The sequence below is a fragment of the Lutjanus erythropterus genome, chromosome 15 (assembly GCF_056507025.1).
Source record: "Lutjanus erythropterus isolate fLutEry1 chromosome 15, fLutEry1.hap2, whole genome shotgun sequence".
NCBI lineage: Eukaryota > Metazoa > Chordata > Actinopteri > Lutjaniformes > Lutjanidae > Lutjanus > Lutjanus erythropterus.
In genome coordinates, this window is record NC_139331.1 from 27,246,147 (window position 1) to 27,272,946 (window position 26,800).

The 26,800-nt window shown below is 40.6% G+C and overlaps 1 protein-coding gene across 3 annotated transcripts in view; it reads left to right on the plus strand.

Annotated features, from left to right (window-relative positions):
- Positions 1-26,800, plus strand: part of stxbp5a (syntaxin binding protein 5a (tomosyn)) — a 149,210-nt gene that overhangs the window by 34,097 nt on the left and 88,313 nt on the right. For all 3 annotated transcript variants that reach the window (XM_084737293.1, XM_084737294.1, XM_084737295.1), the window contains exons 3-4: positions 23,125-23,206; positions 25,304-25,404. In XM_084737293.1, the coding sequence (XP_084593419.1) occupies positions 23,125-23,206; positions 25,304-25,404 (183 nt within the window). The remainder of the gene's footprint in view (positions 1-23,124; positions 23,207-25,303; positions 25,405-26,800) is intronic.

The following is a 26,800-nucleotide window of genomic DNA, read 5'->3' on the forward strand; positions in this document are numbered from 1 at the left end:
GGACGTTTTACAGTAGATGTGCTCACGGTTTTGTTCACACTGTACATTAGGTGAGCAGGTGTTCACATGTGCCATTGGTGTGTGCAACATTCAGTGTTACACTGCATGCAGAAGCTTTTGCAACATGTACAACTGGGACATACATGTGCTGCCATCCACCATACAGCAACAACATATTTTTCAGAGGTGTCTTTGCTTATTTATTGTATTGTAACAACAGCATGCGTTCATAGTAAAGAGTTCAGGTGTGCGACTGGCCTGCCTGTAGTCCTGACCTGTCTCTATTCAGTTGAGTAGAGGTTGAAAAGTTTTTGCAAATCATTGCATCCTGTTTATATTTACCTTTCACACAATGTCCAAAGTTTTTTTTGGAACTGGGGTTGTAAACTTTAATCTTCATGCTCCAAAGAGGAGGAAAGCAAATTGATTTTAATCACTCCTTCATCGAGTGCCATGCTTATAACTAATTAGGGCTGCAACTAACTATTATTGTCAGTGTAGATTAATCAGTTTATTATTTTCTCAATTAACCTTTCCGGTCCATAAAATCGTGAAAAATGTTGATCAGTGTCAAGCCCAAGGTGAAAGGAGCCGAATTTAGAGAACTTTTCTTTGATGTTTTTCCTTGAAAAAATACTCAAAACTATTTAATCAAGTATCAAAATAGTTAGAAGTTAATTAAATAGTTGACAACGAATCGACTAATTGACTACTTGTTGAAGCTCTATAGCAAATTTTACATTTATTTGCCCCATTTTGTGGCTCCCTGCATATTTATCATTTTCAATATCTGAAATACGTCTTTGTGAAACCTCCTGAAGCCCAAAGTTTACAGAATAGTATCTTGCAGCATCTTGGTTGAGGACACTTCATCAGGGCAGATGGTCACCATCACAGGTGCTTGATCCTTTGGCCTCCAGTTGAAGGACGTCTACCTTACTGCCTCTGCCACCCTGCTGCCCTCAGTGTGCATGGCTGTGTCAGAGATCAGGGTAGAGAGAAAATGCAGATGCTTCACAAACTGCAACACAGCAGTGCCTCTGTGTGTGTGTGTGTGCGTGTGTGTGCGTGTGCCAGTTCACTTGCAGCCTCCAGTTCAGTGCTGGGGATACTCGGCCTTCTGTCTTGCATTAATCAAAGAGCAGAGGACAGCACTCCGATTAATATTTTATATGCGGCATGACACTTTTGGCACGCTGCCCTTCACCAGTGTGCTACTGGCAAAGTGACAACCATACAATGTACCAACGGTGTGTCTAATTAGTCCTAAAGCAGACACAACAGAATCCATGCCAGCAGGGAGTGCTGTATAGATAAGTCAATCCATCAGTCGGGATAAATCTATAGAGGCCAGCACTGAAGGTCTGCAGGGACGTCAGAGTATTAATGTGATGGTGTCATTAATTCTTTTATGTCATCAAGAATATGTATACAGAAATCTGCAGTCCGGTATGGATTATTTGACAGTAGTGTCTGTTTAAGCAATATTACACAAGAAGTTGAGTTAACTTAAAAATTCAAGGTAACATAATGCAATTGATTTTTTTAGTTTTGAGCCTGACTCAAACCTTTTTTTTTTTTTTTTTTTGGGAGAAGTTTTACCAGACAAAATGTATTTCATCATTTTACAAGCGAGGCCACTTTTCCTTTGATGTGTTGTCATTTTTTTGAGGTCACAAAGGCCAAGTGCCAGGGCAGCAAGGCCGTCAAATCAAATAATGATTTTAAGTCAGTGGGTTTCACTTCAGGGTGAAGGATGATTTTATTTGAGATGGATGAATGAGATGGATTGTTATTTGAAATAGGCCTAAATAACAAAAAATGTATGTTATCATTAATGTCACAAACATTAGGCTGTAACACTCGTTAGGTTCATAACGCTTCTTAGGCCATTAAGTCAGCTAAATCTACATAGCAATATAAGTTGAATTTCTTGTCTTATTCGTTTGCTAATTTATCAAAATATAGTCATAAACAGCTCAGTTTTCCAGCAGTTCACAACAGGCTAGAAATCAAACCCACTACTGGTTATTTGCACAGTTCTTCACTTGATGCTGTCCAGTAAGAATTCAGAATCTCATCAAAAGACACTGGTGTTTAAAAACAGTACTGAGCGGTGTAGGGGTGATATTGAGGCCACTGTGGCCTCAGGATATAAAATTCCTGCCCTGTCAGCAACCTGACTGCACCATGAATTGTATTAATTAAATAAAGCTGATTAAGTTATTCTATGAATGTTACAAGGGGTGTAAGAAAACACTGATACGGCTGAGTAACGCAATATTATGTTTTGTGATACTGTATCATTTCTCATGGTATCAAGATAGATGCAAAGATTTGTGGTAGTGATTGGTTTTGTGTTGTGTTCAAACCTCTGACTGCAGGATACTGTGCTGTTGTCTATCTTCACTGTTCTGACTGCACCAAAAAGTAAAGTATGGTGGTGTGTTCTTTATGCTATGGCAGTTATCCTAAAATTCAATTTAAAAAATAGCACTACATGACCTTGCTGAGTATCACAATGTATTGCAGTATACTGAATCGTAACCTCTGTATTGTGATACTTTTTGCATTATCAGATTCTTGCCAGTGTACAACCCTAAATGTTACTTTAACAGCTACTATCTAGTTTGGCAGTCTAGCTGATCAATCAGATCGCTCAGTCGAAACTACTTGTTGTATAATTTCCTCTTCTGGGTGAATACGTCTCAAGGTTACCTTTCATTTGACCTGCCTGCAGAAATGCTTCATCTGACTTTGTGTGTGCTTCTGGAAAGACTGAGTGTATCCTGTTCTCTCCCCCTTATGGCATTTCTGTGCAACGATTTTTTGTTTAACAGTCGATTTCTCTTACACACACACACACACACACACACACACACACACACACACACACACACACACACACACACACACACACACCAGTTCCTGAGGTGTGAGTATACAGTCAGTCAAGTGTTACTGCACGGCTGGCAGTATACTGACTCTTGCTGTGCTGGCAGCTTACGGGCACCTGTCCTTGAAAGTAGGGCCTGGCTCTGCATTGGTTGGCACATTGAAACGTATTAGAGGCCAACAGTGGCTAATCTCCTGTGGTCCTACCTTTTGAAAAGATTTGTTTGATATCAGTGCCAAAGGGTGCGTGTGTGTGTTTGTATCAAGAGAGAGAAGGGAGGAGGGAAAACACACACACACACACACACACACACACACACACACACACAGAGGCTCATACAGTGCAGCTCACTTTGATTGCTTTGAGATAGTGTTGGGAATATGGGGAGGATCGCTCCAGGAGAGGCTTAATGGCTGTGCTGGTTTGTGCTGGTTTGTAAAATGTTTTTTAGCTTTGTAAACGACGTAACATTCATTTTAATGCTCCCGTTTCTCATTATCTGACTAGCTACACCTGCCAACGTACTGTGCGGTACGGTAACGGAAGTGTCTGATGAGAAAAGCCGCTCAGTCCGGATGCATTTCATTGCCTTTGGAGCTGGCATTAAAACACAGACTCATGATCTCACAGTGTGAATGTGTTAAAGGTTAATTTGGCATTAAGTTACATTCTAATCAAACATTTTCCTCCCTACCACTTTGAGAGGGTAATACATAAAGCCATCTAAATGCATATGCTGGCTCCCATTCGCTACATCCATTATTCATAGACAGGAGGAAACCCAGTCACACACTTTAAGTCCTGCACTTGCTTGTGTCTTCCTCACCAGCTCTCTTTTTATTTCATTCAGTTGTTTTATTTTAGCAGCATCATTGCTATACTGCATGTAATGAATATATCTGTTCACAGATCAGAGGAAATATATGGCTTAAAATATGAGTACAAGTAGAAGTAAAACTGATCCATTTGTTACAATAATATGACTGCAATTGTGATGCTAGCATCTGTTTGCACGTTAATGGGAATTCCTATTATGTGTTAGCATCAAGTTAATGGACTAAGCACTAATTAATTATGTAAAGAAAAAATCAATTCAGCAACCCAGAAATTGATTCAGGAAAAGAAAAGAAGAAAGAATCATGATATTCAAAAGAATATTTTTTTCTTCCACCCCTATTAATTATTAGCAATTAATGAAATAATTGAAATAATTGTTAGTATTTTCATCAGTTGTGGAAAATGCACAAAATTTGCAACCCTAAGGATATGCTTGAGTTTTCCGACCAGCCACTGTCATCCCAACAACTGGTGATTGACAACAAATTTGCACAGGTGTGTCCACCCAGCTAAATAAAACCATCTTTCGTTTGTCTTTCCAACAATCACCGACTCTTGGTTGAAATAAATCCTTAATTCACCGAGTGAGATGTGACAGTAGTCTTTATATGCTGTGTTCTTCACGTGTTCTTCAGAGGCAGGCCAGTAAATTATCAGTTAATTATAATGACAAAAATCTCCCTAAAATAGCAGCCACTCACCTAACATTAGTCTAAGCTAGACACTGATTGTAATTTGGTGGAGGATGGAAACCTTGCAAGTCAGAGACGATTACTGCCTTTAGATTTTATGTGTTGTACAAGCATTTCATCTGGACTTGTCCTTTAGACGCCTCTTCACTCTCCCCGTCCACCATAGCCGATAACGAGCATGTAAAACATTATGTTTACATGGTAAAATTGATCAGATGTCTGGGAGAGTGTTGCTCCTGCTCCTCTCCTGGCCCTGCTGGCATTTCATACCCCATTGTTTGGAGTATGTGATACTCTGTTTATGGATCTGTTTTCATGGTGAGCATGTTCAATATGTGCGATCCAATGACAACAGAGAGCTGAATCATGTGTGAGGCGAGAAAGAGGAATGAGCTGTGAGTGCGAAGGCAGACCTGACGGGGCCGGTGGTTCATGTTTCATTTATATAATAGATGCACATTGATGAAAAGTAAACTTAGAAGCCATTTATTTTAATTTAAGTGTTAATTTCTCGTAGTTGCAATTGTTTATGAATGCATGAGTCATTGTTGTGTGGAAGTTTGATAAAGAGAGCAATCGTTAGTATTAGATGAGTTTTACAAAATATAACCAGATGCCAAGATTATTAATTCTGTGAACAAATTAGTTTAATCAATTTAAAAGGTGAGATAACTGATATTGCAGTAGTTTAATATCCAACTAAAGTTTCAATATCAGTTGGAGCTGCAACAATTAATCAGTTAATTGATTATTAATCAACTATAGAATTAATCCCCAACTATTTTGATGATTGATTAATTGTTTTTAGTCCTTAAAAAAAATCATGTCAGAATTCTCTGGTTTTAGCTTCTCAAATGTGAGTAATCTTTAGTTGTGGACAAAAGAAAAGATTTGAGGACCCTGATGAATTGATTTTCACACTTTTTCACATTTTATAGACTGACCAACTTATCGATTAATCAAGAAAATAATAGATTAATCGATCATGAAAATCATCATTAGTTTCAGCCTGAATATCAGGGAAGACTCGACATTGTAAAGCGAGGGATATTTAGTCTCGACTCACTTTTTCTTTGACTTCTCAGTTCTTAATCACAGACGAACAGTGCAGAGTATGGAAGGACAGACAGCAGAGGAAGTAGATCAGGCCGGATTTAATCTGAGGCCGGCAGGTGAACGTGTGGCTCCAGAGGAGACAGATTGAACCACCTCATTCTCCTTTGCTACGTGATAGATGATATCTGTTATGGTTTCCAGCACAGTGCCAATGTGTTTGGTTCTCTTGCTAACTTGCGATGTTCTTCCCTCACTGGTCGGCTAGATTTTCGTTAAATGTGTACCAGAAGTGACGACGGGGATCAAATCAGACCGACCAAACTTCACAGAATTTTTGGCCTGTTTTTTTAGCTAATAAACGGACAAATCATGGCGACCTGATTCAGCCCAAAAAACAGTGTCTGAGGATATCAGGTGCCCAGTGGGTCACAATTATGTGTGTATGTTGGTAATTGTTATTGTCTAATTAAAAACTTGAGATGTAGAAATGATGAGAAAGACGCATTTCAGCTAATCTATATAAAAAGATATCTGCATATAAGTGCAGATGGATTAAAAAAAGGGTGTCATCTGAGATAGCTAATGGGTTGCAAGATTATATTTTAGCTGGTGTACTCTCTACACAAACAGTTTTTACCCGCATGCAACCAAAGTCTGCTTGAACGTGATTGGTCAGTACTACTACATCAGACTGCAAAAGGGAGCCAGAATACTTCCTATACAAATATCTTGTCTATTGCCTGCATTCATATATCTTACTACAGTGATTAGGTGGGTCATAGCTGTAGAAGCCACCGGGCGTTGCGGCTGAAGCTTACAACTAAAGTTGGAAGTCACCGAGGGCAGATTTTGATGTAGACTGCGGAGTGGATTGAGAGTTTCTGCCTCTACCACAGTTCATGCTGTAATTGGCCAAGTGGGGATCACAGCGCTAGTGTGTTAGCAGCAGATGGAGTCGGTGTCCTTGCACTCGTCCACGGGCCAGGACTCATGTTTAATACATAGTCACCTTGTTCCCAGCTGATTATGTGCGCTATGTGAGATATGCATGCCTTTAGACTTGTTGTTTCCTGCAAACACACTAACTAAATACATTAGATCCTATTTTTTTTCTCCTCAGAATCAGATCAGAATAGGAAAAAAACAAAAAATAAAGTTATCTTTTAAGCAGAAGTTGCTGTTTTATTTAGCTCTGTCGCCTGTTGAAACATAATCCTTTAACTGGCTTTGCATTGCTATCACAACGGCAGAACTTATGATTTCTGTTAAGCCGCTGTCTGTCACACTCATGTAAATGAGACTGTTAAATAGTTTGACAGTTGCAGTAGCTAAAAATCACACATCAGGGTAGACAAGTGTCCAAGTTTGTCATACAACCTGAATATTCTTGTATTTCTGTTTTGTATTCATGCAGTATCTCTCTCTCTCTGGTGGGTTCATTCACGTCCTCTTTCTTCTTTCTCTTCCCTCATCCCATCCCATTCTGTTTCACCTCTTCCTCCCCCTTCTTTCTCCATATTTCTCATTTTCTCTCCTGCACTATGCATGCTTTTGCAGGGGGGGGGTTGGCTACAAGCAGTTCTGCTGACTCAACATTTGCTCCCTCATAGTTTACCCCCTTTCTCCCTCCCGCTTCCCTGCTTCTGTCTCATCCTCGCTCCGTCTCCGCTCTCACCCTCCCTTCCTCTTTCCCGCCTTCGATCCCTACAGCCAGTGAATTTCCAGCCCTCTTGTATTCTGTCCCCCAACCCCACCCCGTCTCATCTCCGTTCAGATATTTGCCTCGCAGTGGCCGTACAGTAGCTCAGTGCTGAGTTGTCCTGCTAAAATTAGATGATGTCCTGGGTTATTAACACCCGACTACTGGGCAGTACTGGCTATGCTCCAGAAACCAACAATCCACATTATCCCTACAGCATGGGGGGGGTTACAGTTTTTACTGTGTATCACCACTGTGCCCGCCTCGCCTGTGCTGGCTCATGCCCAGACTAATTCATACACAATATTTCTTAATAGAGCTGTGATTCTAATACAACTGACTACATAGAGCTTTGTGTTTCGGCTTTGTGTTTCACTGTAATCTTCACAGGTCAGCGAGGGAGACTAGAGCTCAAGAGGATGGTGGCTAGTCTGTGGGTTATTTTCTCTGCAATAAACTAATCCAAATCAGTATTCAAGGTAAACGTTATGAATCCACATGAACTAGGTCTGTTCCTGCTAACTAATTTCCCTCATGATTAAACAGAATTTTTAAATTTTGACTTGTCGGCTAAAAGTAAGAAAACGCTCAGGAGCAGTTAAAATTGAGCAAAATGAATTAATCACTTGGTGTTAAACATTGTCCAAAAATATTATGTGTATTAAGAGCCATTTGAAGACGTTAAATACATTTTTCAAGAACCAAATCTTATTATAAATGCCACTGAAATGTTTGACACTTTAATCCACCATGCATTATGAATGTTGCACATTATTCTACAATACCAACAACGACACCAACTCAGTAAATGTGTTAACTTTTCAGACCGAACAGGATCACAGTGTCTGCATTTACCTAAAGCTGATGTTAGCTGCCACACAGTGCCGCTAACATTAGTAGTGCGTTAGCATGTTAGCAGGCTGCCCCCCCCCCCCCCCCATGCAATTTAATGTTCACATGCCTGTATTGAATTTTTGTGTAGCATTGCTCTGGTTGAGTATTTATATACCAGTTTATTCTGACATGGCCTACGAGCTTATTTTCATTTTCTAGATCAAAATACTGCCAAACTGTGTTGTTTACGTGCTGTCATCTGTCCCACTTTGCTGATAACAGGGGAGTGGAGAGAGGGGATACCGTCCTGTAGCCCCGACTAGTGGTGGATGGCTGCGTAATATCATAGGAGAAACAGCTAACCAGTATTGTACATTCATGACATATTTATAATTAGATTAATCAAGTATATTTTGTGTGCCAAATAGCGAGGGTGGCAACGTTTAATTGACTAGACTAATTGCGCACATCCCTAATATGAACCAATTTTCACATCGGCATAAATTAGATCCGCTGTAGAGAAAACATGTCACTTTTAAAGCTGGTTCGCCCGTTATTTCTTTCTTCCAAAACCGCGGTGAAGAACACCAGCAGGAAATGCGGGCGTTGAGTTTTCATTAAAACAAAATTATGACTCGTGTGTGGGCTCAGTGCCAACTTAATCAGAACACACAAGGCCAAACTGCCTCCGAAGTTTCTGGCACAGTGCTCACTGGAGTTATCACAATACCAGTATTTTTAAATTTGATTCAGTACTGGTGTAAAAAAAAATATATATACTTGATGTCTCAGCAAAAGGAAAAAAAAGTCTCCTGGGCATACAAAAAAGAAATTAAATAATTCTTCTTTTTTTTTTAATATATTAACAACCTGAACAAAGGGATGGTACAGAACAAATCTCTGGTCACACTGTCTGGTTTTGCAAATAGTGAGGTGGAGCCAAAGACAGTATATTAAATAGGGTGAAATCCTATTTAATATACTGTCTATGGTTGAATTGAGTTGTTTCCCTGTGTCTCCTCCTCCAAAGGACTCGAGGCGGCTGGCTGCAGGAACACTGCAGGAGTGCAAGGCGAGCTTAACATTATAATTTGGCAAGAACAAATGATAATGAGTCCTATGATCACATATTTACTGGTAATGTAAAGCTGAAGACGAGAGGCCACTGCGTTTGAGTTCAGCCTACCAGACTCCATTGACATTTTGCTGAATTTATTATTGTATTATTTATTGTTTTTATAAACAGGTACTCCTTCTAGAAGATTATTAATGATTTCTTCCTACTCATAAACAGATAATAACACAAGTACCAGACCAGAATAGACAATAGAAGTTAAGTATTTCAACTTAACATATGATTTATTTCACTCTACAGCATAATTACAGATTTCTCTTTGATCTTGGAAGGTAATAATGTCACATTTTGTCAACATATAAACCTGCCAGTGCAATCTTCATTTTGCAGCCTCTCTCCGCCCCTAATCAGCCCTCACACTTTAAGAACAGTCGTCATTTTTCATGTGAATTTGGATTACAGCAACGTTGAACTGTGCACCTCAGCAAATGGCCATTGTCAAGAATGTCATCGAGATGAATCTTGGGGACGGAGGCTCTATAATAGATGTGTGTGTGTGTGTGTGTGTGTGTGTGTGTGTGTGTGTGTGTGTGTGTGTGTGTGTGTGTGTGTATCGCAATGCTTTTCCAAGGTGAGTGTGTGGAAGCTGAGGCAGCGACAAATACTCAGCGGCCCCATCGCAGTTTAATTGTTTGCCTGCATAATAAATCAAATGTGTCAAGGGAGATTATTTATACAAGGACTGGTTTAAACAAATAAATCACCAGTTTGCTTGACTCTAGGTTTTTCCTGGTGTACGTAGCCGGATTGTGTGCAGTTTGCTTGCATTTCAGTATGATTGCATGACAATGCTCGTGTGTGTGTTTTTTTTTTCCATGTGTGACTCTGATATTCACGAGGGAGCGTGAATCTCATCATTGATGTATTTGTTGCTCGCTGCGTGCTCTGGCTCAAGGAGGGGAAAGGAAAACAAATTAACACAAATAAGTCTTAAGGTCCCTCTAGAGCTACAGTGTGTAAATCTCAAGAAGTCAGAGGGTGAAGACCTGTGTCCAGAGAGCTTTTTAAGCTTGCAGCGTGCACCAGCACCTTGATGGGATGCTAGTCATTGTTCCTGCTGTTGCTAAGCGACAGCTGAAAACCTGTTTAAAGCACATTTTTTGCTCAAGTTGAGACGTTTTCAAATTTCACTGACCGCTGTGCCGCTCAGCGAAAAAAAAAAACTGCCCTGCACTGACCCTCTCTGTCCAGAGCATGTTGTTTTTTTTTTCATCCGAACCAATAAAACTATGTCAGCATTGTAAAGAGAGCTCCCTGGTGGACACGCAGGACATGCTTTCATTTCCGCAGGGTTGTAAAAACAGAGAAAACAGTACATCCGAGGCTGTGCGTTTCCACTCGTATGTATGGGCGCTGGGATGTGTCAAAAGAATAATCTCTCACTTAACTGATACATTAAAGGGATAGTTTGGATTATTTGAAGTGGTTTGGCACGTCCCCAGTTCGGAGAAGCAGGGAGCCGCACAAGCACAGAAGCTAAGCAATGTACTGCTGTGGACAGGGTCAGCAGCAAAATGCATTTTAGCCACCAAGAAAAGGTACACCTAAAAAAAATCATTATCGGTTTAAGTGTATAGTGCTACATTTAGAATATTCTCAACACTTTAGAGAGATAGACCCTAATCTTTTTAAGCACTGGTCCCATCACAAGTACATTTTTGGTGGCATAAATGTTAACTCACTGTTAATGCAACTTAAAATTGCCTTCATTAAGTGTGACACTTGTTTTGTCCATTTTTCCCATAAAGTGTTACGTGGTGTTTCCTGAAGGCATTTTTTCTGATGAAAATCGAACTTGACTTCTTGAATAATTGAGGAAGCTGGCAGCAAAACATCCATGTGGCAGACTCTAGCCACTTAAACTCCCACTTCCTTTGCCGTTGTGTTTCCGTTTCTTCTGTAATGATCATGTTGGCAGTTTGGGTAAGTTCAGTAGTACTTCAGTAGCTGTAACATGTCAGTAGCCAGCCGGTGACAGGTTTTTGTTGAATGTTGAACTAAAAGGTGCAAAGGAATCTGAATGTTTGTGGAACTGTAACATGTTGGTGAAGGATCTCAATTTGTGTATATTTTAGGTGGGTTTTAAGTTGCTAAAATACCTAATTTTTCTGACTCCATCCATAGTAATATATTCCTTAGCTTCTCTGCTGGTTCTCCTCTCTATCTATCCCATGTACTTCAAAAAGCTATTATTAAAAAAAATAATAAAAATGTGCCAAGTCAGGGCGGAGCGACAGAAAGGCTGACTTAAGGAAGTCAGAGCTAAGTGCCTGGTAATAGCTGAGTGCAGGCCACGATGCAGGGCTGCATCCTGCAGGAACGGAGACGCAGCTCCCTCGGCAGCCTTTAAATTTGATGTAAACAGCCGCAGGCAGCCGGAAGAAGGACAGGAGATGGGTGACAAGGGAGCATTCAGGCAGGTTGAGGTCAAGGTGGGCTGCGGCATTACGGATGATTTGTAGGATACCACCACCTCCGAATGGGAGCTGAGCAATGTGTGGACGAGCAGCCGAGCCCAGTCCTTTGTGGCTTAGGTGGGGGTCTTTGCAAGATTGTTGTTTCTCCAGGCTAATAACTTGCTTTACTGTTGTGAGGACATTCTTATTTTCCTCCTTATTTCCTTATATATCCTGATACATGCATTGCCTCCCTCCTGTTCCTTCTGTTTTCTGCCTCCCGACTTCCATCGCCTCGTCGCTGTCTCCGGGTCTAGTGCGGTGCAGCCTGTTCCCCGTGGTCCCGCCTCCCTCCCTGGCAGAGTGATGTATGAGTGGCTAGCTTTGACGTCACTTCAGGCCCGACGTCATAGCAACTCAGTGCTCCCAGGCTCGCTCTTTCTGGTGCTTTCTCTCAGTGCCTCTCCCTGATTCCTTCTCCTCTTTATCCTCCATTAATCACCTCTCTCTTCTTCTTTTTTCCTCGTTCCCTTGTGATTTCTCCTCTGCTTTACTGTTTCACTCTCCCCTCATCCTTTTCTTCATCTTGTCTATCATTTTTCATCTCTGGCTCATGTTAAAAACGCACTCTTGCCTCTCTTCTGTGTCCACCCTCCTGGAGCTTTCTATTCTCGTCTAAAGCTGCATCCTCTCCTCCACACTCTGAGAAATAAAGGTGCTAACTAGAACCATAAAGGGTTCTTCGGCTCGTCCCCGTGGGAGAACACTTTTTGGCTCCTGGCAGAACCTTTCATTAAGGCTCCACTTGGAACCCTTTCAGAGCATTCTATCTAGAACCCAACATAAAGGGTTATACCTCGAACCATCTGTGAAAGGCTTTCTCCCAGAACCTCCCATGAGAGGTTCTTCTATCTTTAATGGTTCCACACAGAACCCTCTTCGGGGGTTCAATCTAGAGCCACTGCACCTTATAAGGGTCCTAAGAAGAACCCACTCTACTTTATGTTCCAATAGTTTTTATCTAGAACCCATCCAAGGTGCTCTGCAGAAAACCCTTTCATAACGTGGTACAAAGAACCCTTGATTAAAGAGTGAAGAAAGTTTTCTTCCAAAAAGGGTTCTTTGGATGAAATCGGTTCATAATGGAACCTTTAGTCTTACAAAGAACCCATGAAGAACTCTTTCTTCTTCGGAAGCAAATAGTTCTGGGTCGAACCTCGGCCCGTCAGGAAGAACCCTTTTGGAACCCTTGTTTCTAAGAGTGTAGTTTTCTATTTATTCCTCCTGCAGACATACAAATATACACAGGCATGTTTGAGGTAAGCAGACGAGCGGTGAGCCAGCCCTCCTCTCATGTGAAATACAGGCTCATCCCTATTCAATTACACTTATCAAGATCAACTCTATTCCTGGATAACGTGGTTTCATAAAATCTGTTCCCCACTGCACCCAGCCAATTCTCTCTATGACAACTTTGCTTTGCCAGATGCCCGGTGACTCACCTTTTATTTGTCAGGAAAGTTGCCTGTGGCTTTGACAAAAATAAATGTAAGAGGAGGAGTGGTACAAAAGTGAATTATCAGTCAACTTTGACTTCCAGAATAGCTTCATCGGACTTGACAAGACGTGGAGCTGACCCACTTTCTGCTTTCGCTCGCTGTCTTCCTCTCCTTTTCCTGTCTTCTTGTCGCGTTCCCATCGCTGCCTGCGGTCAGTCTGTCCACTTTTAGCGTCGGTGCAGTGCAGTGTGGCGGAGAGACCGAGATAGAGACCTCGCTTGGTTAAAATGGAATGAGGAATGCTCTTGTCAGCAACTGTGACACATCTCCTACTGAGCCTGTCCCATGTGGATGGAGCCGAGGCTCTGCGGAGCAACTTCGGGTCATGTTTGTTCAAATGCTGGAAAAAATGTGACTATGGCAACTGAGATGTCGAGGAACTTTTCTTGTAAAGTGATGCGTGTCATTTAAAGACTCAGGAAAGGTCATGTACAGATTTTTTAAAGGTTTAATTTGGCTTTCTGGCATTTGTAGCGCTCAGAAGGCTTTTTGTTCAGCGGTTCGATATAACTTGTCAATCAGAGTTTGACCAGGAATGTCACATCTTTCTATTTTCATTCCAAACAAACACTGTTGGCTCTGTGTAACAGTATAACAAAATAAAAGTAATCACTTATTCTCCACATGAGGATTTTTCCAGGTGTATTAAAGGGATAATACTTATGATTTGAAGCGGGGTTATGTAAGGGTATTATTACCTACAGTAGATGCTGATTGACACAGCCTCTGTTTGGAGCAGCAGAAAGTGGCACCACCAGGGAAGCTAAGCAATGTCCTGCTGTAGACAAAAATAATAATATTTTCACCTTTTTAATTTGCCATCAAAATAAAATTAATCACTTCTATGTTGGTAAAACATTATCAAAAAGTACCACACTTCAAATAATCTGAACTATCCCTTTAACATGTTTTCACATAAGGAAATATGGGTAAAATGCATTCAGTTAATAACAGGCATGCTAATGCACCTTCCATGTGATTTAAGGTTCGTAAATAAGTATGACCACGTTCATTATAGGCACTGTGGGTCTTCTGCCGTCTTTCTTTCTTTCTTGAATTCCATGAAATATTCTGAAAATGTTGTTATACCATGTCAAAAGCCAACGATGTGAAAACAACCCACAGAAATTGAAGTTATGTTATTTCCCACCCCGGCGTGAAATCGAGGCAAAAAAAACGCACCGCCAGAGGAAACATGTATTTTATAGGAAACACATTTTGACACAGCAGTGGTAAACAGCTGCCCAGTGCCGGAGGTTTACAAAAACAAATGTAAAAGCTTTCATGCACTGGGTGAAGATTGAATAACCATCAAATGTTGAGAGCAGCAGAAAGGCCTTTCAAATAAATAACACAGGCAGAACATTGCTTTTAAGAATGAGTGTTTCTTTTCCTGTTATTGATAAGCTAATTATCTGCAAAATGTTAATGAATCATTTTCTGGTTTATCATAAAACTAACATAACTAACTACACCTTTTAACAAACCATTTGTAAACGATTATTAATGAATGAAACAAATGATTTGAAAATGACAATTGCATTATGTTTTAATTATTATCTTTTCCATCCATTAACTCAGACAGTCAGTCTGACTTAATTGACGTTAACTGTTTAGATAAATCTTCCTACAAGCTGCCGCTGATCTGTGAGAAACATTTTGGTGAACGTCGTCCACAAATAATTTAATCTTTCAAGACATTTGTTGTTCTGAATAGTTCAATGTAAAGCTGGGGCTGCAAAGTACAGAGACCTGCTACACTGCCAGCATATTTGATAAGTTTGGATTGAAATCTAGTGCAAGTTTTAATCAAATTTCCAGAAAATAGGTAAATAAATGTGTTTCTACTGTTATGTGAATATAGGGAGTGACTGCACTGAGATAAACAGTGAGTGAAGTTAACCATGTGTCATTAAACCATTAATGAAGAGGACGCCGCAATGAGATGATGTAATTAATTTAATCTGTCCAGTGGAGTGGAAGCTTGTCTGATGTTTAAGTCACATGATTCATATTTGTCATGATTTATTACCTAAAATCTGTTGAGCTTTGTTGCATTTTCTTTAAATCGATGCACCAACTTTTCCAACTCAGCCAAACTCATTGTTTTTTGCAATATTTAAACTTTTTTTAAAAATGAATTTTCAGCATTTTCACTGAGGTCGTTTTATGTGTTAACTAAAAATGTGCATAAAACCAAGTGGATTAAAGTCAAAATAATTCAAAGTAAAAGTGTCAGTATCTCAATTTGACGCACTGCTTGTACAGTAAAAGTGAGGTGAGAAATACAGAGCAGGGCGTAACTACAGCTGTGTTACTCGTGGCGAGATTTAGTCCGTGGCCAAAAGTCTTTGCACACCTCTTTAAGGATTGAAGCGAAGTCTTCTCCCTTTGGATTCAATGTCTTGTTGTGGCCTGCTGCATTTTTATGATAATTATTATGGCAACATTCCCTTGAAACATGAACAAAAGCCAATTTTTCCCTCTTTGATGGTTCGAATTTATTTCGCAGGATGTTTTTATGATCACGTCTGTGTCGGTGTGTATGTGCGCTTCATGATAATGTGCTTGTGGGATGGCTGCCTCTCTTCAGAGAGGAAGCAATGCGAGCAGTTTAAAAAGCACAACCTTAAATCCTTCCCTCTCTCTTTCCGAGGCCCTGGAAGATTTGGTTGCCAGGCAACATTAGGAAAGAGTTTTCAATTAATTCATTTCGAGTTAGATGGACTGTACTGTCGCCAGGCACAGACCACACTGACTAACAGCACACAGGTACCGTCGCATGTCTGAAGGTCACACGAAATGATGCCGCATGGCTTTCTGTGCAGAGATGAAACACAAACTGTGCAAACATGACTGAGATTTTGACGTTAAAGTTTAGCTCGCTCTTTCCTAAATTTGGGGAGCATTCATTAACTCGCTGCAGATCATTCTCCTCGCTTTATGAAGACGAATAGCCGGCTCCAGCGATTACCTTCATGTACAAGCAGTAATTCAATTGACACTTCAAGGTGGCGGACTATTTCTCATGTTTTGGCAAACGGCAGCAGCACAAGCGCCACTTACTCTTTCATCACTTTTGCCCTTCTGAGCTCTGAAACAATTAAAAACAACATAATTAAAGCTTTTGGGCATACTGTACGCTATGATCCTCATTAAATGAGCTGATCTAAGCTTGCCCTCTCTTACTTGCACATTTTGACCTACATGGACATCAGTGTCCCTCTCCAAGTCTGTGACAGTTTAGCCAGCAGCAGTATCCTAGAGGAGCGCGGCCATACTAGGTCAAGTGGAGAGAGCACTGGGGTCCTCTGTCCTCATCCTCTGGCTGTGACAGTGATTTGGTGTGTGCTGATGAGCTTTTTTTGCCTCTCTTCTAGAGTCTTTTGTGCGTTTTTTTTTTTGACTCTCTTCTGTGTACCAAGCTCTAAACTTGAATGTTCAGTGCAGCAGGGACCATCTGTCACCGCACATATTTTACTTTATTTGAGGCTCTTCTTTTTTTAACTTCTTCTTTACAAAGGATCCTCTGTAAAGTCTCTGTTTGACAGTTGGTGCAGTTGCACTTGTTATGAATGTCCCGTCTGTCTTGGTGAGGCCGAATCTGTGTGATTTCTTGATTATTCGTCTAAGGTGACCAGATTTCTGAAATGAAAACCAGGGACATTTCAAGTTCAGCTGTCAATGCATCATTAAAATGATGCTGTGGATTCGCTTGACCCTTGTTAGTTTCTGTTTTCCACAGCAGTTTTGTCTAAAACCAACATGAGCAAGTAGGTAGTAGAGGAAGAGGTGCGATATGAAGCTGCTACAGCGAGCAGCCCCCTCTGTTGGCTCTGCTGCCCGGCCTTTCTTGCCAAGTAAAAGATTATTTTAAAAACAGGGACATTTTCGGGGACAGCTCCAGCCAGAGACAGATCACCAAAAGCAGGTACGGTACCCGGAAAACAGAGGCGGAAACTGCTCTGCGCGGTTTGTATTTTTTCAACCAATCACAGTCATCTTGGTCAGCACTAAGCCCAGGATGCAGCAACAGTGAATCACATTTCTACTAGGGAGGCAGCCCTAACATCGAAATGGCTCAATCCCAGTAACAGAAACCTTGACGCTCCCGGCTTATTTGCTTAGTAAAGATTTTCCTAGTTGACTAGTCATTAGTTAAAGCTAACAGCTTTAACTTTTTAGCTGCTAATAATCTAATGATTTCAGGCCAACTCTGCTTTTTATAGATCTTATGCAGTATCACTTTCTGGGATGTCAGAACTTAAGATCTTGAGGGTTTACTGAGGGCCAGAGAGGTGGCTGGTAAGAGTTTCAGTCTTTTGAGGCTAAGCTATCCAGAGGACGGTGGCTACCGACTCAGATGTCACGTAGTGGATGATTCTGATCACCACTGACTTTGCTGGCGACCTCCTGGCGTCATAATTTAGTTCTGCTCAGCCTTCCAGGGGGCTTACTGGCTGAAATCCAGTGGAGCTGGTAGATTTCTCCTGGTCAGGGCGGCACTGACTCAGAGCTGTAGTCCTGTAATTGCCTGTCCAGGAGGAGGAGGACAAAGCTTAATCCACCTGAGGAGCTGAGGGGCAGCTTTTCAGGCAGCACAGACGCCACTATATCACACCGATACCTGATTGGGGGCAACTAGCATCTGCTCTGCTGGGATTTAAGACCGTCAGATCTCTCTGATAAATGTGACTGGACTGAGCCTCTTACATTTTTATATTTTTCTCCCAAGATCTAGAGCTTTCACATATAATTTAGAACATCCTGATTGATCAAGTAATCAACCAAATTGTTTAGCTGATTAAAAGAATTAATTGCCTAACTATTTTAACAACTGATCGATCCTATCAGTCAAGAGTCTTTGGGTTTTTAAATTGTTTGTTGGAAAAAAGAAGCTGTTTTAAAAAAAATCTCTCGGGGCTCTGGGAACTTATGACGATGAGCATTTTTCACAATTCTTTTGGACTGAACAATTAATTTTGAAAATAATTGCCATGTTTATCAATAATGTAGATAATCTGTAGTTGCAAGATGTTCATTATTGTTGAACTTGTGAGCAAACAGTTGCTTATTTACACATCTAGTGGATACAGAGCAACATTAGTATTCATGTGGAGTTGTGTTTCTGGCCGTCTCATAAATGCTAGTCCAATATATTCACTCAGTTTCAGTTCTGTTTTAGACTCTTGTTGATTATGTGTCTCTTCAGCTGCTAAATGCTCCACCATGTTGACCAGCTGTCATGGTTTGGGGTGTTTTTTTTTTTTTTTGTCTGGTTGTTTCCTGTTTTATTTTTTAGAGCTTCTCTTGTGTGCTTTTGTCCACTTGATGTCCTGTCTTTGTCTGTTTTCCCGCCCTTTTGATTTCCTGATTAGTTTCACCTGCCCCTTATTAGTCCTCTGTGTATTTGGTAAGTTTGTGTTCGCCCTTTCAGTTGTCAGGTCGTCTGCTCCCTTGTCTGTCCTGTGTTCCTTTATTTATACAGAATTATTCTTTCTGGATGTTGGACTCTTGTTTTTACTTGCTTTGTTGTCTTGTTTTGTTCCAGCAAGTTCATTCACTCACGTGTCTGCATTGTCGCACTGAACTGAACCTAACACCAGCTAGTTGCTAACTTTGTGCGTCTGCCATGTGGTGCTCGTCAGCCTGTATTTTCTTATTTTGCTGCATTTGGGATGTTTCTCCTCTTCGAACTTTGGGAAGGTGTGTGAAGTGTCAAGCCAGTAACATTGTGCACAGTGTGAGATTTGGACTGTATACATATGTAATGACCAGTTTACATTTCTGTCGCTATTTTCTGTCTGTGTGTGTTATTGACTGAGGTTGGGGCTGAGATACCCACACACTATCTGCTTTGAAACAAGAAAATAGCGTTTTATTTTTCTGATTCACCGCTTTTCTCTATTACCACCGCTCCCTCTCTTCATTCACTCTCTAGCTTGCTTGAGCACCGCTGCTCTCTCTCTCAATTGGAGTGTTCACTAACAGAAAACAACAAATCCTGCCTAGTATACCTTTTATATAAACATATTGATTATAGCAGCTTTAAGCACAACCCTGACAGTGCTTTCACACAGCACCTCGTGGTCAAATATAACTTTAAATGAAATAGTAGCCACCAAATAGAGATTAATATTGATCAAAGATTAAAACTGCAAAGAAGAAGGGATGAAAATACAGACGTATACTGTAGGTTTGTTTATTTACTTATAAACCTGTTGTTGTGTATTCAGTCCAAAAGAAAACAAACGTGCACAGGATGAGTTAGCAGCTTCTGACTGAGGAGAAACAAGGTGCGTGGTGCTGCTCTGTTGATGTGGTGGCTTTATTATTCATTGGGATGGTCACAACACACCTCAGGAATGATTACATGCATTACACCCTAATAAATTACACTGGTGCCTGTCTGGGGGCTGAAGGCGTAGTCTTCTCTGTGAGAGAGGAGGACTTGATTATTGGTGTTTGAATTAGATTTTTAGGTGGGCTCTGCTTGTTCTGTTGTTGCTGTTGTTACCACTGTTATTACCAATACAGGACACTGTTTTTTTTTCTAGGAGCAGTTTGTAATTATTGCACATCCAAAAATAAGGACTGCAGTCAAAATGGTTTATTAAATATGTTGAAATCCTATTTAATATACGATCTGTGGTTGAAGCGAGTTGTTTCCACCTGCCCCCTCCTACCCAGGCTGAAGCTCAGGCAGGATGCAGCAACACTGCAGGAGCGTAATTTGAGCAAAATATTATATTTTGACAATAACAAGTGACGACAAGTCCTACGCTGTAAGTTGATCAGCTGTTTATAACTGTCAGTTATCTGTCAATGTAAAGTTAAGCCTGTTATCCTGAAAACAAAAGCCCACTGCTCTGCTCTGCTTTACTTTTTACAATATCAAAACCATCTTAAAGCAACAGTTCACCCCAAAAATTCACATTTTTTCCCTCTGGCCTGTAGTGATGTCTTTCCATCTTGATTTTTTTTTTTTATGGTGTGAGTTGCAAAGTTTTGGAGATATCAGCCTCACAGATGTCTGCAATCTAATGGGATTAAATGGCTTGTGGTGCTCAAAGCACCAAAAGGTAAATTTGAAAAATTCAAAACCAGCATCTCTTTCCAGAAATCAAGACCCAGTTATCCACGCAGCTTGTTGTGAGCACTTTAATGTAAGAGCTACTTTTTCCCTATTAGAGAGAAAGTAGTTTCAGTAGATTCTAGAGTTGTTTCTGGAGATTCTGCTGCAGTTTTCCATGGTGACATACTGAAAATACACACTCTGGAGTTGGATTTCAGTGACTGCCTGCCAAGCTTCATTAACATATTGCTCAATTTAACAGTTATAAATATCTGTGCTTTCTAAAAGATTATTATGACTTCTTTCGACTCATAAACAGACACTAAGTCATTTAGTGGAACATTCGGCATTAATTTGAACTCTAATTAACATGAAATGAACAAACAGTAAGACAAGCTACCGGCCGGAATAGAAGCCTCAAAGGAGGACAGCACAGCTGCGGTATTGTTGTCGGAGAAGCGAGTATTTCAGTTTAGCCTGTTTCCTTAATCTCCGATGACATATGGTATGGTAATTTTAATTTAAGAAATATCTCTGTTTAGTCTCTCTGTCATTCTCTGTTTTCTCTGTGTTTTATATGTAGATGCAAGAAAGATCCTCCCATAATCTTTAATTTAACTGTATTCACAAGTCACTGCGTGGTTCAAACTGTTTTCGTCGGATACCTCTGCAGGCAATTTACAGTAGCTCGTCACCATCCCCCACTCTTACACACACACACACACACACTAATGATGAGCAATAGTGTCGTCCCCAGGGTGTTACACCTCTATGTGCCCCCCTGTATGAAAAATTGCCACCCCCCACCACAGTCCTGAGAGTCATGGGAAGAATGAATGGATATAATCAGTAAGCTCACCCATTCACTCTCCCCAGGAAGAGAAGCTTGTTATTCTCTGTCAGTCTCTTCTCCTTCCCCTCCTCTCTTCCCTACCCTCTCCTTTTTTTTCCCCCAGCAGCCTCCATCCTTCCGCCCCTCTCTGCCTGTTTTCTCTGCATCTTTTATCAGAGTTGTTGATCTCTGTTTAACTGTATCCTCGCTCCCTCTTTCCCTCCCTGCTATTATTTCCTCATCTGCTCACATAATATCCACTTCTTCTCTGCTGATTCATTTTCTATATATTTGAATATTTGAACCCCCCCACCTCCCTCGCTCCTTCCATTTTCTCCCCCTCATTCCTGTTACAGTTTTTTATTCGTTTGCTGCAGCACCACCAATGCTCCCCTGTTTTGTTTTGACCCTGTATTCCTTGCCTACTCTGCACTGTTATTTCTGTATAACAATCATGTATGAGGTTCAGTATTTTCAAGTCATTATGTGTCTGGTAATTGGCTCCTAAGTGTCTTTATTCTAAGAATATATTACTTTAAAATAAAATGCCCCCTGGTTAAACTAAGCCCTATGCTGTATGATTGAATAATTACAATATTTTCAAGTAGAAATGTGATTCACAGGCATGAGGCAATGTGATTCACAGGAAATCCTGCATGTGGAAACCTTTCCTTGTTGTCTGCGATGAATATGTTCAAGCTCTGCTGGTGGACCATAAAAATGTCACTGTGGATATTCCATTTTCCCTCCTAGCAGGTAACCAGTTAACAGATGTCATGACCTGTGAATCAGGTGTGTAGTGAGGAGCAAATGACCTTCAAACGCTGAGACACTTGTTCTGCGCTGCAGTACAAGGGGAACAAAAAGAGACCTCATGCATGCACAGTGGCTGCTTACAAAAACTAAACTGCAAACAAGCCACTAGGGTTTGGTGTAGAGCTGTGCCTCTGGACCAAAATCTCATATCCTGAGTAGGTCATTGCAGATCACAATATGGCACATTTTCTGTAAACTAATTTATATATAATGACCACATGTGAAGGCCTGTTTTTTTTATTACATTTTGAATCATATAATTGACAAATAAAAGGGTCAGTCTGCAGCGTAATTTGCAAATTATGGTTTCCTGGTAGAGATGGACCCAATCCAAACCAATGTTGTATCAGGACTTGATGGCATCACTGATCTGCATTCTGATCTATATTCCACAGCACCACGTGTTCGCCACATGTTTTCTATTTGTAAACACGTCCTAAAGCAGCGTAACTGGAGAGCTGAATAGTGCGTACGTGTAATACAAGCGAAACACAACAAATTCTGATGTTTCGATACAGCGGGAGTGAAGAAATGTACAACAACAAACGATAAACCTGCACAAAAATGACAACGTAAACCACCATATTCCTACCAAATACATAACAAATGCATAACAAACAGTAACATTTGCATTTTGGAACATAAAATGCCAAATTTAAACTCTCAGCAATGCACCATGGGAAATTATGGAAAAATGAGGGCCATCTCCCAGCCAGTCAGCCACACATGTGAATGTCACAAGCCAGAATCCTACAACGCCCCATGATGGTTGAATGATGCATTACACAAGCTATATTACACAAACTACACAAGCTTTCCAGACCGATCAGCTTCAGCCTCATGTAATCTGAAAAGAAGTGGACTGGCACACGTCTATTTTCTGGTCCGTGTCAGACTTTTCATACCCAATTATGTCCTTTTTCTGTTTGGAATTGCCCCGTCATGTGCCATATTCACTCTTCTCCAGGTTTGTTTGTGTTGCCTTCATGCAAATTTTCTGTGTGAGTCCATGCGGCAAGAACGCAAAGCCTCATCTAAATACCAAAAAAAAAGTGCTTTGCAACAAAACAAAATAAATAACTGAGGTGTTGTGTCTCATGTCAATGGTGTAACTGAACAACACACCCGTTAAATGATGCTTCATTTGGACATGAGGCTGTCCATAGCAGTTTGCATTTAACGCATTTAAGTGAAACTGTTGAAAATGTTATAGAACAATTGTCTATTACTGATAGATATGTCACTGTTGTTTTTTTGCCAAAGCCTACTGTATGTTCCTTAACACAGAACCTTTCAGGTTTGGTCGTCCAGGTGTGGAGTGTTACTGCCAGCATGAGAGCGGAGCTGCTGTCATCCAGCTACAGTTTCTCATCAATGAGGTGGGTAAAAAAAAACATGACTCAGCAGACTGCTTTATTACTCCAGAGAGACATCTGTATTCACCAGTAAGACCAGCGCTGTCTCACAGAGCTGAAGGCAGGTATCTCTGTCAGTAATAATGTTATTGGGAAAAAATAGTATTATCCTGCCCTGATGTTCCACTTCAGTCTATAAAAAAGTTCACTGTGCTGTATGTCATTTAATAAGACTTAGGGGCTGATTCATGAATGCTCATTCCTGGTAATCGCATTTCACGCCTTAAAATGTTCAAAAAGTAGTTCCTAATGTGTGCTGTTGTAGGGAAGGTTGTACAGATGAGTGTGAAAGTAACTCACCGCCCATATCTGCTGATCTCCCTCCACTCTTTTAATGTTTTATCAAAGTAAGATGTCATCTTCCTTATATGTACTTGTAAACAGTATATATGCTGCACCAAGGGTAGCCAAACCAAGCCAGACCAAATTCACCTGGTATCAGTTGGGATGAGGACGAATCTTAAGGATTTTTGAGTACGGAGTACCCCTGTGTCATGTGTGTCAAAATGGTAAAAGAGAAAAGAAGGACATAAAATAGTGACCACTGTAAATACAAGAATAATAATCATTTATACGTACAGTATATTCTGTACCACCTACATGTACCATAGCAGAGTCTTTGGTTTTCAAAAAAAAAGTACTTTTATGGCATATTGAGACGAACCTCCTCAGCACATTGGAAAAACATTTAGTGAAAATACACAATAAATTTCTTTTAAAATATAACATAAAAGCACATACTGTATATACACACAATGTAAAAAGCTTCATATATTACGGCTGCAACTAAAAATTATATTCAGTTGATTAATCATTCGGTTATTTTCTCAATTAATTAATACTTGCTTGTTTTAAAATGTCAGAATCTGGTGAAAGATGTCAATCAGTGTTTTCCAAAGCTTAAGATGATGTCCTCAAATGTTTTGTTTTACTCTCAACCCAAATATATTCAGTTTACTGTCAGAGAGGAGTGAAGAAACCGGAAAATATTCATGTCTAAGAAGCTGACTTTTTTTGCTTCAGAAATTGATAGATTATCAAAATAGTTGGCAGTTAATTTAGTAAGACATTAATAATCGATTGCAGCTCTAGTGTGAAAGTGCAAAAGTCTTATGCAGGAGGTTACCAAGAGCTTCATTAGAACAACTTGAATATCACATGATCAGAGAATCAGATCTGAACCATCATAATGTAATGCAATGATCAAGAAGAAAGATGAAATGCACCTTAACTAATTCCTCCGTTAATCTAAAAAGGCTGTAATATTGAAAGGCAATGTAACAGTGCAATAATTTCTGTTTTTGATCCAACGCATTTGTTGATAAGACTCTGGTGTGAAAAGCTTGCCACCTATTGGCAGCAGTTTTGAAAATATGATTATTAAACAGCCTAAAAACCTCTGTCAGATGACGTATGGCAACTATGTTGTATAACTTTTGCATTTGACCTTGTTTTAAATTGCAGAAAATCACAGACATGAATCAACCCACAAGTCACCCGACCCTTATCAGGCACTTGTTCGGCTAAAACAGGCAGTTCTGTCTATATGTCATGCGAAACTCCCGCAGGCAGCAAACCTACAGGCCACTGTGACAATCCTTTAGCATTTTGTCAAGAGTCGAATGACAAGCTTGAAACATGCAATGAGTAATGAATACCTACAGCACTTTCTGATTCATATGAAAAAAATGCGAGTTTGATTTATCTCATATTTATGAGGAATGCAGTACTTCATGCTTAGTGGTGTGTGTGTGTGTGTGTTTGTCTGTGTCAGTGTCTGTGTGACTGTGACTCAGCAGCTCAAACAAACCCTCAGGGAGATGAAGACGATTTTTAGTGCCTCCTACACGCACACATACACTGACATATACGTCTTGTGAATCATCATGGTTACCTGGGAGAAAGCTCCCTGATTTAGAGTTTCCAGGGTTATGCAGACGTCAGGCTCACAGACAGGATGTGCAGTCTGTAGATCTGGTTATGGACATTTCAACGAGAACACCTTTATTTTCTTTGAAGTCCTGCTTGTTAATCTTTGCACCGCACCTTCTGTTCTGACAGGGGGCGCTTGTGAGTGCTCTGGCTGACGACAGCGTTCACCTGTGGAACCTGAGGCAGAAGAGACCGGCCATCCTCCACTCCCTCAAGTTCAACAGAGAGAGGTAAGGGGTGCACACGAGACCGTCTGCCAAGCGCATGGGTGGTTTTCATTACGCTAGCTGTCGCGTCCTCGCATCCTCTGTCCTCCCGTGACCTGGAAATCGTCCCCCCCCCCGCCATCATAGAGGAGCTTTCACTCCCCTAAATGCACCTCAAGGAGACGAGGAGCAAGCAGAGACGAATGGCTCAAAGCAAGAAAACGCAGGTGTGTCCTACGTGCAGGTCTATCATCAAGTGTCAAATCCTGGACACAAGGAACTGACTTATCTTTAAACTAGGGCTGGACCCAAATATTCAAATGTTTGGGTGTTTGTTTGTTGGATAGGTATGCAGTTTTCATTTTTTTTTTTATTCAAATTATTATTATTATTTTTTAATGCCTCTGCACCTGCAATGGCCAGAGACATTAAGTTTTTGGGTCGTCCGTCCATCCCATTCTTCTGTACGCAATATCTCAAGGACGCCGGGAAGATGTTTCTTCAAATTTCATGCAAACATCCACTTGGATTCAAGGATGAACTGATTAAATTTGGAGGTCAGAGTTCACTGTGACATCACGCAATTTGTTGTCAAGAATTAATTTGCTAATTATGATCAAATTTAGCACAAATGTCTTCAAATGATGAAGTGATGACATTTTTTATCCAGAAGGCCAAAGGTCAACTTCCTGTGACATCATACTGTTCATCTCTCTATCAATCCTCTGCACTAGTAGTAAAAATAGTCTCTAAGCAAAGACAGAATGTTTCTCACTGGAAATTATTCACTGGAATCTTATTTGTCACATATAGTAAGAACTTCCTTTTTGCCTAAAAATACATATAATAACTATTTTCTATATTCATTAAATGAGTTTGGGCAGACATGGAGGGAAATATCAACTAGACTGGTTGGCAGAAGCATTCAACCACAAGGTGGTAACTCTAGTTTTTAGCTAAATTACTGATGTTGTTTTAGTATCCACTCCCAGCTGACTCATTACTAATACCTTTGTCATTTGACCCACCTGACTGAACCTGTGATATTTTCTGGTAAGTCAACCAGATCTGTGTGACCCGTGGGTTGCTGGTCAACCTGTTTGCATCACTATCACTTCTCATTCACAGCAGTGAGCGTAACGCTTCAGGTCAGACCTCAGCTGAGCAGAGAAATGTGTGGCTGCATGAGTCCGAGTCACGCTCAACATTTCCCCACCCCAGCTGGAGCTTCCAGTATTCACTGTTGATCATCACCGAAGCTCCAATGCCCAAAAGATTGGCACTCAGGACAGCCTTACTCTTAGACTGATGCTGTGGAACTAAGGATTTTTCATTTTGTAGCTTTGGCTCCTCCACCCTTGTGTCTGTTTCCTGCATCTCTCTGTCACATCCTCGCTGGGAGGAGCTAAGATCCGAGGAA